Here is a 15,372-nt window from a genome sequence, read left to right on the forward strand (position 1 = left end):
AGCTCTTCCACTATAATGTTTTGTTATTTGCTACCAGAAACAGTTCCCAAAGTTTGCAATAATTTGGTATTTAGACAAAAGTTAAATGGAAGAACTATAAATGCTGGTGACAGGCCTCTGTATTCTGCAAAACTGACAAATACGCCTGAGAAACAACTGGTGAGAAAAAGAACTCAGATTGTGCCAATGCTAGATCAAGTAATTCAATGTTTGCAATGAACTTGGGACTGACTGCCAAATCCTGAACTACTCAGTTCAGCTGAGGCAACCAGTTCAAAGGAAGAAGAGAGAGCCAGAAATGTTGATGGGTTAGATTTCTAGCTAACATGGCTAATGAAGACACTGAATGACACGTATACAGAATTCAGCTATCATAAGGACTGGCACATTTCCTTACAGTCTGAAAACTGCTACTGGGGGGATCCTGTCAAAGGAAAGATTAAAAGGAGATAGCTAATTCCTAGACAGTCAATGGTATATACAGATGCATAATCTGAATGTTATGACTTGAAGATGGAATAACTAATCCTAGTAACAAATAACTGAAATTGGTTCTCTACCTATGTTGGCATGCACAGAAAATTATTGTCAATATCAAATTTGGAAATTATTTTTCATTGGACTGTAGAACTAACAACAGCATGAAGAGATAGCAAACAAATAAGTCTTGCTACAAAAATCAGGTATTTTGCAAGCTCATACATTAACAATACAATGATTTACACAGCTGTATTGCTTCATCTTATAAACATTATTTCTTTCTCTGTGTCTATAAATAAAGTGAAATCTAGTCAGGTAGTTACTCAGCTGAATTATCTGAGCCATCAAAACAATGCAACATTTTCCTTCTTAAGAACCTTCTACATACACAAGGAGAGTTTTACTTTGAGAAGTTACATGAGGTGTTGCATAACACAACACTGTGGCTCCTCAGCATTGGCTGCTGTACGATTGCCTTAACAGTGCCAGCTGGAAATTGCTGCCACAGAAGGCCCTGGAAAAAACTGTCCATGTTTTGGGCATTTTGGAACTAAAGGAACTATATTTGCCTATTTTTATTTTATTTTAATGAATTTATCTTTCCTACAAAGCAAAAATTCCATGCTCAAAAGGGCAAAAAAGAAACGTGGCAGAGTGATCTCACAATTTTTTTTTTTCATTATGGTTTCTCCTAACATGGGGTGGATCAGCTAGATCACTTGTATTTCTTTTTCATGAGTGATGAAATTCCTCATAATATTGGCACGTGATCTTCAGACCCACTCAAAGGTACAAGTTAACCATGTTAGACTAAATAAACAAAAAGAATTGTACATACCTTACTCATTGTTTAGCATCATGCAACTGTTAGTATTTTATAAGTTGTACTCACAACTGTTTCTGCAAAGTATCTGTTCCAGTCCTTACCTGGCTACATGATTAATTACAGGGGCAAAGTTTGTTGGTCCATAAAGCTGTACAGATTTTAGACTCATGTAATATGCCTCCATTACACCATCAATTCCATGGCAGTATGGATTTTGAGGGTTTCCATTCTAATGAAAATAAGAGATGATTAATTACTAGAAGTAATTATGAAGCAAAAGGGATATAGGTTAGTGGACACTACCTAGTGTGCATTTCTAAATAGCAAAGTCCTAAGCATTCTAGCATCTGTTCATAGAGCTTACTACAAATGCCCAATGCAAGTACCCTGGCTGGTTGTGAGCGCTAACTGGCTAGGAAAGGATATTCTAGTAGCCTCACTGGAACTGGTTCCAACACTTATATACCATCTTAAGTGGAATTAAGCAATCCTACACAATCCTAGGAGGAGACTTGATAGGGTGCTTGGTTGCATGGTTTAGTTGATTAGGTGGGTTGGATAATAGGTTGGACGTGATGATCTTGAAGGTCGCTTCCAACCTGGTTTATTCTATTCTACATGAAACAGCAATGGACATTCTCTTGTGTGGATCTGAACATGAAACAGAGGGTGGATGTAAAACTGGACTCTTTTTTAGGAGCACAGTTTTCTGGTCCTATGATTTCTTATTTTAAAATATTTAAAAAATGAATGGTAGCCAGACCTTGACATTCATACTCTATATGTGGGCAAGGTAAACTCTAAACTCTCTGATGGAAACCTGATTTTTGATCTGGTAGAAACAAATGAAGAGAAGAACTTATTCTTTGGGAACCCATTAAAATGGTTGAGACAGTGAAGTCTTTGGTTAGGCATTTTACTACCTATGTCCACAATGCCTCTATAATAAGGATACCTATTTAGAGGTGACAACAGAAACATAAACTGAATCCCAGAATAATGACCCACATAAGACCAGGCAAATGATACATGTAACTCTTCAAAAGCTTCCAAATAACCATACTTTCCTTTATATACCAACATCTCATTGGTTTAATGGGCCAGTACCACATTCTGAGGCAGAGTATACATCCCTGAGAGTCTAGGAAAGCAAAGGGGATTTTTCACAGAATGTGGTGGGTTTAGGCTATGCCCTTAAAATTTAGTTACAGGTTTCGAGCAGAAAAGTAGAAAAATATAAATAAATCACTATTGGGTGTAAAAAGGAAAACAAAAGATTATTCTGAACAAATTCATTGGGTAAATATCTGGAATAAGAGGAGCTGTACCATAACAATTCTTCCCTTTTTTCTCTTCTCTTCTGATCTCTGGATGGTTTGCTTTGCTTGGGAGAGACAGCGTGCTTCTGGCTGGCCTTGGATAAGTCTAACCCAGTGCTTCTCTCTCCACTCCTCTCTCATTTGAGACAGGGGGTGGGGGGAAAGTGGAATAGCTTCTCTGGTCTTTTTGACCAGGGTTTTTTCCCTGTTGTTTACTAATTGTAAATATCTGTATAATATTGTAAATACTGTATATTTTGTACATAGTCATTGCATTCCATTGTAGAGTGTAGTTTTTGCTTGTAAATACAGCTTTATTTGCTTCTGAGTTGGTCTGGCTAAAAGTTAATGCTGGGGTGAAACTTCAACCCACCACACAGAACCAATCTAGAACATTAAAACAGTGCTGAAAACACTGTTTTAGCATTAAACAGGAGACACTTACATATGTTTATACATGAAGGAAAAAAGACCATTTTTTCCTCTGTAAAACTCCATAATGCCTCATGAATTAACTGAATTAATTTTAGCAACAGCTTTTAAAACTGAAAGTAGCCAAGAATAAATCTGTTGTTTTAATAGCCTCAAGGTATGTGTGTATGATCTTGCCACACAAAAAGTCACATTATTCACAAGCATAAATATAAACACATCAACCTTTCTGGCAAATCTTCTTAAATTTTTATAATTTAACTGGCACATGGACCAGTCTTAGATTTGTTCTTGTCACCTCATCTTCTAGTTATATCTATGTCCCTAAACTAGCAGCCTGTACAAGATAAAGGAATCTTAAACAATGAGAGAGAACAATAACAATAATAATGAAAGATTATGGATCATGATTCACTTGCTTCTTAAAATAGATAAGCTTCAATTTGAAGTGTTTCAAGCATCTGTTCCTCATGCTGCTACAGCTGAGGTTAAAGATGATTACTTTTCTTTATTACTACTTTCAGCCTACAGGGACTTCTTGAGTCTGGATTTTTCTCAGTAACTTCACTATGATGAAAAATTTTCTTTGAAGAATTAACACATTCTCTGTTCTTTACTTGCCCACTGATTGCTTAAGGCTACAACCTAACTCTCAAAACTTTGTTGAAGTGAAGAAATTAAAACTATATATAAACATTTACTTACCAGTGCAAATTCATGTGATACCCTTCCATCTGGAGGCAGTCTAGCTCCAAAACCTAGAGCTGGAAACATTTTATCACTATCATAGTCCTGAATTATTTCACCTACTGCTTTCAGTGCCATGCCATAAGCATTCAGCTGATAGGGATTCATGTAGTGAAGTGAAGTAGGTTGTGAAGGGTTACCTGTTGAAGCAAGGCCCAGATTTACTTTAAAATTGAATCACTTATAAATTTTCTCTCTTAAAAATGACAGACATTTAAAGAAAGCAGAAACTGAAAAGAATGTTAAATGACTTTGAAAACTCATGAAAACGTCTCTGCTTCACTCCACTTCAGCCTCATTCCCTCTGAAACTCCTTTCTTGTCCCCTCTCGATATGGTCTTCTAAGCCAGAAATAATAATCAGAAGTACACAAATATTAGCAAAATGTTCATACTTATTCAATTTGTTACGTTGTAGCTTTTTCAGATTTTATCTGCTATTTTTGCCCTGCTTTTTTTGGACAGGAATTGGCTTCTGTTCTGTTGCTCAACAAAACTGAATCCTGATTCCAGGTGGTGTCAGGCATACTGATAATCAATAATACAGTGGAAGTTAAGCAGAGTACTGACATGGGTATGAACACACACACTTAAAACTGAACACAGCATATGCACAAACACAAAATATTTCTTTTTATTCTTACCATTTGAGGCTGTGAAATCAATAGCTACTGTGAAATTGATTTGGGTTCTGCAGAAAAAACAAATACAAATCTTATTAATAGTTTTACTGTCATATGGGAAAAAAAAAAGAAAAAAAAACCACAATAAAAACATTGTTTGTGGACAAACTGTAGGATCCTGACTTTCTAATACAGAAAATAAACACTAAAAATACTCTTTTACATGGTTTCAGCCAAGAGCTACACAGCACCGTTTTATTAACACACTGAAAACAGTTACTTTATCACAGCCCTCATTTTTTGTTCATGAAAAATTCTAAACCATTAATAAAGATATTGATATCCATAAATATTATTAATGTGTCAGTAATACTGACTTTTCCTTGGACATATTTTGGCCCTACTCATGGAAGTCTTTGACAAGGAAAGTAATCTTTAACGAATCTTGTCCTTAACAATAGAACTGTGTCTTCAATTAGAACGCTTTTGAAATCATGCTGTGCACAAAATCTTTGGACAGGGTATCATAGTTTTTGGAGGTGAATTACTTTATTGTGAACATAGCCAATACTTTGAGTAAGCATATCCAGGTAATTCTTTGAAAAGGAAAGCAAAATCTGGACACAGGAATATAAAGATCTATATTTGGAGTAATAGCTAAATAAAGCCATTATTGTGCACAGATCAGTTGTTTGCATAGATTTACTGTCAGAAAAATGAATCATTAATAAACTTTAACAACTCCAACTGTTCTATTTTGCAATTTCCTTCATGACAAAATACTACCATTCTGGAAATAATTTCTTAGACATGAAAGAAAAACTTTGTACGAATTTGAGAACTGACTTTTTACTCAGTCTTTTACATCTTCTTTCAAATTTCTGCCTCTCAGTATGTGCAACTATGAACTTAACATCCATATTTGCAGAGGTTAAAGGTCTTCAAAAGTTACTGAACAGATTGAACTCATGCATATTTAAACACCAACAGTCTGATACCTGGCCTTGCAGTAGAAGTCTTACTGCTCAAATAGAATCATAGAATGGAATCATAGAATGAACAAGGTTGGAAAAGACCTCAAGGATCATCAAGCCCAACCTGTCACCCAAGACCTCATGACTACTAGACCATGGCACCAAGTGCCACGTCCAATCCCCTCTTGAACACTTCCAGGGTCAATGACTCCACCACCTCCCTGGGCAGCCCATTCCAATGGCTAACAACTCTCTCTGTGAAGAACTTTCTCCTCACCTCGAACCTAAACTGGATACACCCACAAAAATTACTGTTTATTTCATAAAAAGCTGTGTATGGAAAATTTTTTTTCCATAGAATCATTTTATCATATTGATCCAGGCTAGCAGAAACTAAATGGGGTTATGGGTGGACTCTGTCTCCCAAAAGTGGTAAAAGCCTACCAGTGCCCACAGCATCAAGAAGAGTCCTTGGAATATAGGTAGCCTGGAATATGTCTGCAAACAATATGGCCTCAATATCAACTTCCAACAAATAAAAACTAGTGAAAGTTGCTGCAATTTCTAGAAAGTTCAGATTCCATCTATAGCTTTATGAGAGAAGTTTTCTGCCAATACTTCTGCATCCTGCTTTATACAGTTTCACCCAAAGAAAATTAATGGCATGACAAGTCACATTTTTTTTCATTTGTACTCAAAATGTCAGGTCCGATGGCTTCTTAAACACAATGTATTTCTGCACTGTTGGTTGCAAGAAAAAAGATCCTGAGAAGTGCATGTTGATCAGTTTTCCATCATCATTACCACGGTGTACAGGAAAGTTTTCTTCCTCACAAATTAAAATGTTAGGGAAACCAAAAATGTTTAATACAATACCATTTTTCCAGATTTATGCTCAGAGTACTTATTGGCACTGCTAAGCAAAACTGCATTTGGGCTACAATTACCCTGTACCTAAACATAAAGGGCTTTGGTATGGTGCAGTGTTTGAAGAGTAAAACAAGATTCTTCCAAGGTTTACCTATCAGGTGCATCAAGTGCAGAAATCCTTCAGCATGCTGCAGAATGAGTTGCTGAGAAAAAACCTGACCCACTCAAAACAGCTTTTCCTCTGCATAAGAAAAGCAAAATTTATTTCCAAAGTCATTTTCTGGATCAGCAATTTGGATCCAGTTGATAAGAAGCTTCACAAACTCTGAATTCAAGACAGAGAGAAGAGGAAAGCACAGTAAAATGAGACTGAAAAGGAAAATGGCTAACAAAAGAAAAAAAAGAAAACTTACATCTAATGGCAAAAAGAACAAAGACAATTTTCATATGACTACAGGTAATGACTGACAGCATTAGTCCTGAGTATTCCTGAGAGTAACGTATCTGTGTTAAATGTATGCTGCTTCAGATAACAGAAACTCATCTAGGAAATTGAAAAAGCTCCCTCTCCAATTTTTTCATCCACTGTAATCTGGACTGTGAATTTTGTACAAGCAGAAAAGTGTACACATTACAGTATCTACCAATTTGACAACTACAAAAATCATTTTATGTAAGATCAAAACAGATGTCTGTATCTCTAGAATTTGTTTCCATCTGTATGTATATTTCACTTGCTACCACTACAGAGAAACATGTAAAAACTTAAACTAGATACTGAATTTCAGCAATTTACAGATGACTGTACATAGATTAGATTTCAGTTTTCTAAATATAAGTTCCTAATACTATTTTAGAGCCCCCAGGGTACCTGCCACACCATGGAAAATTTTTGGTATTCTAAAATGCCATTAAATGTCCATATAGTTCAGGAAAATGGATCATGCTCTTTAATGAAACTGTCACTTTGTGTTATGGACTCAGTGATCCCAGAGAATGCCATACATGTCTTACAGAGAACCAAGAGAGCTTGAACTCTCTTAGGACAAACTTGCACTGCGATTGCCTTGTGTTTCCAACAACCATTTTGTTTCATATATTATACAACACAAGTTGTATGGAGAAAAGGAAGTGGAGGGGAGACCTCTTCTCACAAATCAGAAGTGATAGGTCAAGGGCAAGTGGGCTCAAGTTGTGTGTGGGAGGTTTAGATTGGAGTATTATGACAAATTTCTTCACTGGAAGGCTTGTAAAGCACTGGAACAGGCTGCCCTGAGAAGTGGTTGAGTCACCATCCCTGAGATATTTAAAAGACATTCAGACATGGTGCTCAGGGACATAGTTTAGTGGTGGACTTGGCAGTGTTAGGTTTACGGTTGGACTTGATCTCAAAGGGCTTTTCCAACCTAAATGATTCTATTATTCTATATCAGAAACATCCTTCTGAGTATGATCTTATGGAAGAGAGACACAGAAGACTAAGTTTCACACCCATTGTCCTCTGAGAAAAGGAGTAATACATTGTAAAAAGGTATAAAATAAAGGTCAACCCCTGTAGTCAAAATGTACTTGAACTGTTTTGGAACACAAAACCGGGTCTTTCAAACAAACAACTCAACTTCAAATTAGTACCACTGGGGAAAATATTTTCAAAACTACATATAATACTCTGTACATGTGAACATGTTTATTTTGTGTGAAATTTATCTACTGTTTCACCAGGATGGAAAATATTAGCCAGTCATAACTAAAAAAAAATAAATACAGGAAGACTAATTTGAAAGCTTTGTGTCATGGCAACATCAGATGCATCTATGAAAGCCAAACAAGATGCCTAGGAAATTAATTTGGATGACATTTTAATAAGTGTTTTCATGGTAACACATTATTCTAGAACCAAATTAAATGCAGTTAATGTATTTGAAATACCATCTTCTTTTTCTTTCTTCTGCATCTTTTATTTCTTGATGTACTTAAAAACAAGGAAGAACTTCACTGTGAGAGTGATAGCGCCACTAGAAGAGGCTGCTCAGAGAGGTGGAGTCTCCTCTGGAAACACTCAAAACTGACTTGGAAACACTGCTGTGAAACTTGATCCAGGCATACTTGCTTTAGCAGGGGGTTGCGCTAGATGATCTGCAGAGGTTCCCTTTTGAGCTGTTGGACTTGATGATCTCAAAGGTCTTTTCCAACCTGGTTACTTCTATTCTATTCTATTATATTCTATTCTTACCATTCTGTGATAAGCTTGCCTGGCAGTTAGTGGACATGATCCTGACCTGTATCTGTACTTTGCATTCTCAGCCTGGCCACTTCTTGATGATCTAGACTCTAATTAGAGCCTGGCCAGCATCTCTGGGCCAGCCCTGATTGCCTTGCCCACGTAGTGTACAACTGGAAGCTAGCTAGTGAGAGATATTGCCAGCCATGATAGCCAATCCCACTCCTAGCTCCTCAGAAAACCTGAGGAGTGATAGCTGTTCCCTGACAAAGCCCCTTCCCTCCACTAATGTGTTCCACTATTTATATGTCTCAACAATGGTCCTATACAACTCCCTGTGAAGGCCACCTATAACCCCTTGTATATACCATGTGACGCTCTAATATTAAACCATCATATCTGAACTCTTACAGCTCTGGGTTCTATCCAAATGAGAAAATATGTTCAGTCACCAAAAAATGAGCAAGTGAGCAAGTCAAATCACACATTTCTTTAAAGATATTCAATAGGAATTTTAAAGAGAACATATTTCCACCCCTGTTAAAAAACTAGTGAAGGATTCCCATTTTTTAGTACTATGCATAAAACATTCTTGTCAGGTTTAATCTTAAGTAAAAAGACACAGTGTTTTGAGATACATAACCTGAATTTATCCTTAGTGAACATATGTATTTATTAATGTTCTCACTTGAAAATTTAACTGTTTGGGAGAACTGAAACAAAAAGGCTGATAGTCCTCAGCAGAGAAAAAAGAAATACACTGCAGCAGCCTGTGGGTTAAGGGTCAACAGTTGGCAGTATATTTTAACAATGATCTACAAGCTATCCGTTCAGTAAGGAATATAACTTCAAGTTTCATGTTTTTAAAACCTTGCCTTGCTATGGCAGTCAAGCTAGCTTACTGACAGTTTCTCTGTAGCTAACAGTTATGATTGGGAGTGTCAGAACTTAATGAACTTCAATGATGAATATTTTAGGAATAAACCTTAAGCAATAGCTCAGCTGATGGATTACCACTGTTGGGAACAAAGGTCAAGTCCTATACTGCTACTACCTAAACACAACACAGACTTTTTTCAGTTCCACTGAAGTCTGATTGAAGACTTGTTGAAAAACTTCTTTTTTCACTGATAATCAATGCTCTAAAATAAAGACTGTGTGCCTCAAAAATCCACATAAAGTGATTAGCAACATCTAACAAATCATTTCTATTTACCTTTGAGATTATTTGACAGGCAGCTTAAGAGCCAGGAATTTCTGAGATTTGATCTGATTTCCAGTCATATTCTAGGCTAAACCATTTGATACTTCTGTCTCTACTTCCCTTTTGGGAAAATGACAATAAATGAGAAACTGAACGTGGTATGAATTTCCCATAATTAGTATTGAAAAGATGCCTTTGAAGTGGAAAAGCTCTATATAAAATATTAAATACACCAAAGGTCAGTGTAATTAGAGAAAATAAAAAGACATTTTACTAATTTAATAGTATACAGTTAATTCCCTTCTGGTTAATCCAGTTTTCACTGGCTGACGTCACAGACGTCACTACTCAGTGTTTCAGTACTAACACCAATTCCAACATTAGAAGCGAAGTTCCATAACTTAACTTACATCAATAATTATCTGCAGGTATTATTTAGGAAAGTACAGCCTCTAAAATAAGGAAAAAACCCCAGCCCTTCACAGATACTAGAGTCAATATATGCAAAGTACACAAACAAATTATTAGTGCAGCACAATGAGACTGTGAAAACAAGAAAGGTTTGTTGCCAATCACATACCCGCCTTTAATATAGTCAAGGAATGAAACTTCTGTTTCAATTAGGAAGGAAAGCAATGTTACCTGAAAGCAAATAAAAGACAGTCAGACACGAATTGTCATTTCCCAGTTGAACAAGTAGAGACATAAGCATAATGTGTTTAGTGTTCTGCCCTTAAGATGCAACTTCCTACAGTATCAGTGAAAACAATATTAAAAACACAAGAAAGAAAGAAAGAAAAAAAACAACAATTATTTCAACAGGCAGATCTTGAAAGGGAAGAGACAAATATGGAAGCCTGCTACAATTGCTGAGATTTTGTGTTTAGGGTTGGTTTGTTTGCTTTCTTTTGTTTTGGTTTGTTTTGGTTTTTTTTGTGGTGGCAGTGGTTTGGTTGTTAGGGTTTTGCTGTTATTGCTGGGGTGGGGTTTTTTGTTTGGTTTTTTTTGTTGGTGTTGGTTTTGTTTGGATTTTTTTTGTTTGTATTTTTTTGTTTGTTTGGGGTTTTTGTGTGGTGGGTTTTTTTGTGGTTGCTTTTTGTTTCTCTCTTTCTAGTAAGGTAAGGGACGGAATACTGTATCCCAGGGCAGGTTACCATATGCACACCTTCTGATCACTCTCACTCTCACATTGCCAAATATTAGAGAGCAGATAATAATGCATCTATTCAGTGAAGAACACTGAAGAACTCAGTTGCAATTATTTATGTAATTTCTCATTGCACATTAAAAGTAGAATAAAGTATTGCTACAAAACAGGAATGCAAAAAGACAGTAAATTATACATATACGACACAAAAAAATCAAGTGGAGAATGTATATTTAAAAGCAAAGATTAATTGCTTTAGTGACAGTTTTTATCATTCAGTAATTATATGCATCCAAAACACAGGCAGTGGTCTAAAGATATTACTGGCATTTCCAGCACAGGAGTCAGAGAAGTACAAATTCAAGTGTAAAAGATCCAGTATTTAAGATCTTCACACATCACACAACAGTTATGCAGCAAAGAATTCAACTTATTTTTATTTACAACTTGAGACAAAATTCTCACAAGAAGAACTGAAAGCAAATTTACAGATAATACAAAGAATATAAAGGGGATGGAAGTTTGTAACAAAATTTGATTTGCCTCCAACATAAATATTGAAAATATTACTATGTTGTAAATTTGAAGTTTAAAATCATCCAACTAGTCTTCCTGTAGAGAACAGAAGATCATAACAAAGTTCTAGTAGTCCAGCAGCAGCACAGGTTTGCACATAACACTGAAATGCCTGCACATTTTCCCACTGGACAGCTATTTTAATGGTTCATCCATTACTGCAGCTGGTCACCTTGTTCCTAATCAAGTTAAATAAATGTTTTCAGAGAATCTGATTAAAAATTGGTAAAAGGAAACAGGCAAGAGCCTTCCAAAGTGGCCAAAGTTTTTACTTCCACACAGACAGTTACTACGAAGTTTACTTTATAGTGACTTTTAGATTTCACTGCTTCACTTTGTTCAAAACTAATCATGTATTCTGAAACATTTCTGCTTATAATGTAGTTTGTCTGTCTGAATTTAAATTGACCCCTTAAGTAATTATGAATTGACATGGGTACTATATGCACACAGTGCTTAAAAGCAGGAGTGAGAATGTAGTCAATGATCTGTATTGACTTTAAAGCTCTCCAGAAGCCAGCTTCACGTTTTGGTGTCTGGTTTGAAAATTTTGAAATCTGTAGGATAAAGAATATTTTGGCTGAATGGCAGGGATAAGAAAAACAAAACTGCAGGCAAACACATAGGAAAGTGTAAATTGGGAGAAGCATAAGGGAAGCATAATTGAAGTAAGGGCAAAAGGGACAAAGAGGACTTGCAAAATTACAAAACCAACAGTGGAGAAGGAAGAAGGAAATAAAATGGCTGGGTTTTGGAAGTTTGCATGTAATTGAGACAAAGGATAACAAGGCAGTTGATTTTGTCTGTTCAAATAAGAGTTAAAACATTTAGAACCAAAATCGACTAGAAAATTTAACAGGTAAACATATTTTTTGCTCTTCTGCACCCTATGCCAGATTTCATGCTTACAGTTTTGAGTACACTTATTTTCAGTATTGATTTAAAACGGTAACTTTTCCTATGTTCCTGACTCCCTAGATTGGCAGAGTAAAACTTTATTTCAACATGCTGAATTGTAGGAAAAGGTATGCTAGTGAAAAAAAAATAATCAGTCTAACAAATAAGACCTTGTATGGTACATTTTCATAGGCAAGGTGCTTCTCCTTATTTTTTATGATTTAAAGCAGGGGTAGAAAATAATTGTTTATTTTCCTCCTGATGAGCAGACTTATACAGAATGTCAGAATGTTACAACATTCCTTCAAGGCTACAGTTCAGAGTGAAAGCAGCCCTGCTCACTTCAGTGACAACTGTTCATGTAGAAAAAAAAACACATGCTGGGTGTGTTTTCAAAAAACATTTTCTTATATCTGATTGTGTTTTACAACATACAATTCTTTTACAAAAAATGAAGATAAATATAGCACAATTTAACATCGTGGATGCCAGAACACCAAAGCTGAAAAAGCGCTGAAGTGCTTTGTTAGCAAATGGTTCACAAAACAGGAAACAAAATATGAACAAAAGCACATTAAACTCTCATTCCAAACAACACTAACAGATCTTTCAACATAAATACACAAAAATCCATTGGTAATAATTAATGTTGTCTCTTCTTGGTTTAGCCATGATAAGCATACTAACTTCTACTGATGCTAGCTCAGCAGTTAAATGTAGTAAGAAAACTGACTTTTAAAAGTGCAGATAAAAATTAATAGCATTCAGTCCGATAAGTTCAAGAATTAGACTGAAATTTTGGTATAACTCAGTCTGGAAGCCACTGGCAACTTGAACAGCACACTTGGACAGAGCTTTTATCAGACTCAAAAAAAAAATATTCTGAAAATAAATGCTCTTGTAAAATAGTTTATTGTTGTGGCATTCTGTATGTTCTACTACTATTACATTACAAGTCAATTACACTCTGTTTCAAAGGAAAAGAAAAAAGTATAAAGTATATTTACTTACTGTTCCAGAATTAACATACTTTTTCTTTTTTCCTTTTTTCTTTGGATTTATTACCTAGAAACATAAATACAAATATTAAAGCAGTATGATTTATGATTTAACATAAAGAGAAGTGTTAGATACTTTCAACACAGAAGGGAGTCTATTTTCAGTGGATTCTAAATTTGTTCAGCATTTACTTGTGTATTTCAATGCTGGTATATATCCATACTTGAAAACTGGTGATTTTTAACTCATGGTACCCACCATGCAAGCCAGTGCTGTTATTTGCATTTGACAAATAAAGAACTAAGGAAACACAGGTGAGAGTGTTCATTAAATCTGAGTGCTCAGTGAAACACTGAATTTTCACAAGATTCTGCATTTTTCTGCAATCCTGATTCCAGTGTTCCAGTGTACTGTCACCACTTCATCTCACAATGCATCCTCTTGATATTCCAGTTATCCTGTTTCCATATTCTTCTCAGTACTATCTAAGAAACAGAAGAGTTGTTTCTCCTGGTTTCTTTATTTGCTGTAATGACAGGATCTGACAGCAATTGAGGGGACAGATTATACTGTGCCATAAAACTGAAAACAGCCAGACTACCATCTCACTAGTGTACAGCTGTGGAGGCTCAATCCACTCCCCATGCACAAGAATCTTGGTGGGATGGGACTAGAAAGAATGCAACAGATTTCTTGAATGTCTTGAACCCCCACTTAAAAAATTTCTTACTGTAACCACCAATAAATAAATATATATATATACCTTCTGAAAACCAATCCATTTAAAGGCAATTGTCAACTTCATCACATTAATAGCTACTCTTTTTTTTTTTTTTCTTTCCAAAATTGCACATGGAATTGGAAATAAAACATTAGTTTGTTAATTAGGTTGATTAATCTCCTGTATAACTAGGAAACTCAAAGCCTTATGTCTTACTGCCAAGTTTTACTGTAAGCTATTCACAGATGTTCTGTGAACAACAAGAATTAAAACATTCCAAATTGAAATCTTAGCCACTTAAATGCCATAAAATATTTATCATAGAATCATTTGGGTTGGAAAAGACCTTTAAAGGTAATCTAGTCTGACCCACCCACAAATAGCAGGGACATGAACTAGATTAGGTCACTCTGAGCCCTGTCCAACCTGACCTTGAATGTTTCTAGGGAAGGCTCATCTGCCACCTCACTGGGAAACTTGTTCCAGTGTTTTACCACCCTCATAACACAAATAATTCTTCCTTATATCTATTCTAAATCTACTTTTTTTTAGTTTAAAACCGTTAATGTTTGTCCTGTCACAAGAGACCCTGCTAAACCGATTGCCCGTATCTTTCCTATAGGTCCTCTTTAAGTACTGAAAGCTGCAATACCGTCTCCTTAGAGCCTTCAGTTCTCCTGTATGAACAACCCAAACTCTTTCAGCCTTTTTTCATAGGAGTGATGCTCAACCCCTCTGATAATTTATGTGGCCTTCCTCTAGACCTGATCCAAGTCCATGGCTTGCCTGTGCTAAGGGCTCCAGAGAAGCAGGAAACCATACCAAAGTATGAAGGATTGTAACATAGAGAAGCAAACATGAGATGCTATTGCTGGGGTAAGATTTTGATACTATATTTAAGACAATGTAAAATTACTTAAGACAAAATATTCTTGGTAGGGCAGGAGTAACATTAGTTACATAAGAAGAAAGCATATTTTCACTTGCCACAGTAATCTGTGCTATGACACTATCCATAGGAAACTGCTGTAAATTACAGTAGCTCTGGGGTTGATCCTGGATCTAAACAAGAAAAGAAACTCCACGGCTTTTATTTATCTTTGTCCTCCTTTGCACAGCAGCACCTTTGATCATCTCGAAATAAGAGCAAAGCATGTAATGGGAGCACCTTTATTTCCTTCCTTCTATTACTGCCTGCCTAAACCATGTTTGTGTTCACCTAGATTAGGAAAACAAAATGCTACAAAATACTGAAGTTTAACGGCATTAGTTCAAGACCAATTAAAGGATAGCTTAAGGAATGAGAAAGGTCTGTACACCACAGAAGAAGAAGAAAA

The 15,372-nt window shown here is 35.8% G+C and overlaps 1 protein-coding gene across 1 annotated transcript in view; it reads right to left on the bottom strand.

The window, feature by feature from the left end:
• Positions 1-15,372, bottom strand: part of CPNE8 (copine 8) — a 78,421-nt gene that overhangs the window by 11,723 nt on the left and 51,326 nt on the right. Inside the window, exons 12-16 of the mRNA XM_009910186.2 lie at positions 13,327-13,380; positions 10,276-10,337; positions 4,448-4,494; positions 3,763-3,944; positions 1,408-1,535 (exon numbers count right to left, since the gene is read on the bottom strand). Coding sequence (XP_009908488.1) covers positions 1,408-1,535; positions 3,763-3,944; positions 4,448-4,494; positions 10,276-10,337; positions 13,327-13,380 — 473 coding nt within the window. The remainder of the gene's footprint in view (positions 1-1,407; positions 1,536-3,762; positions 3,945-4,447; positions 4,495-10,275; positions 10,338-13,326; positions 13,381-15,372) is intronic.

Source organism: Dryobates pubescens, chromosome Z (genome assembly GCF_014839835.1).
Source record: "Dryobates pubescens isolate bDryPub1 chromosome Z, bDryPub1.pri, whole genome shotgun sequence".
NCBI lineage: Eukaryota > Metazoa > Chordata > Aves > Piciformes > Picidae > Dryobates > Dryobates pubescens.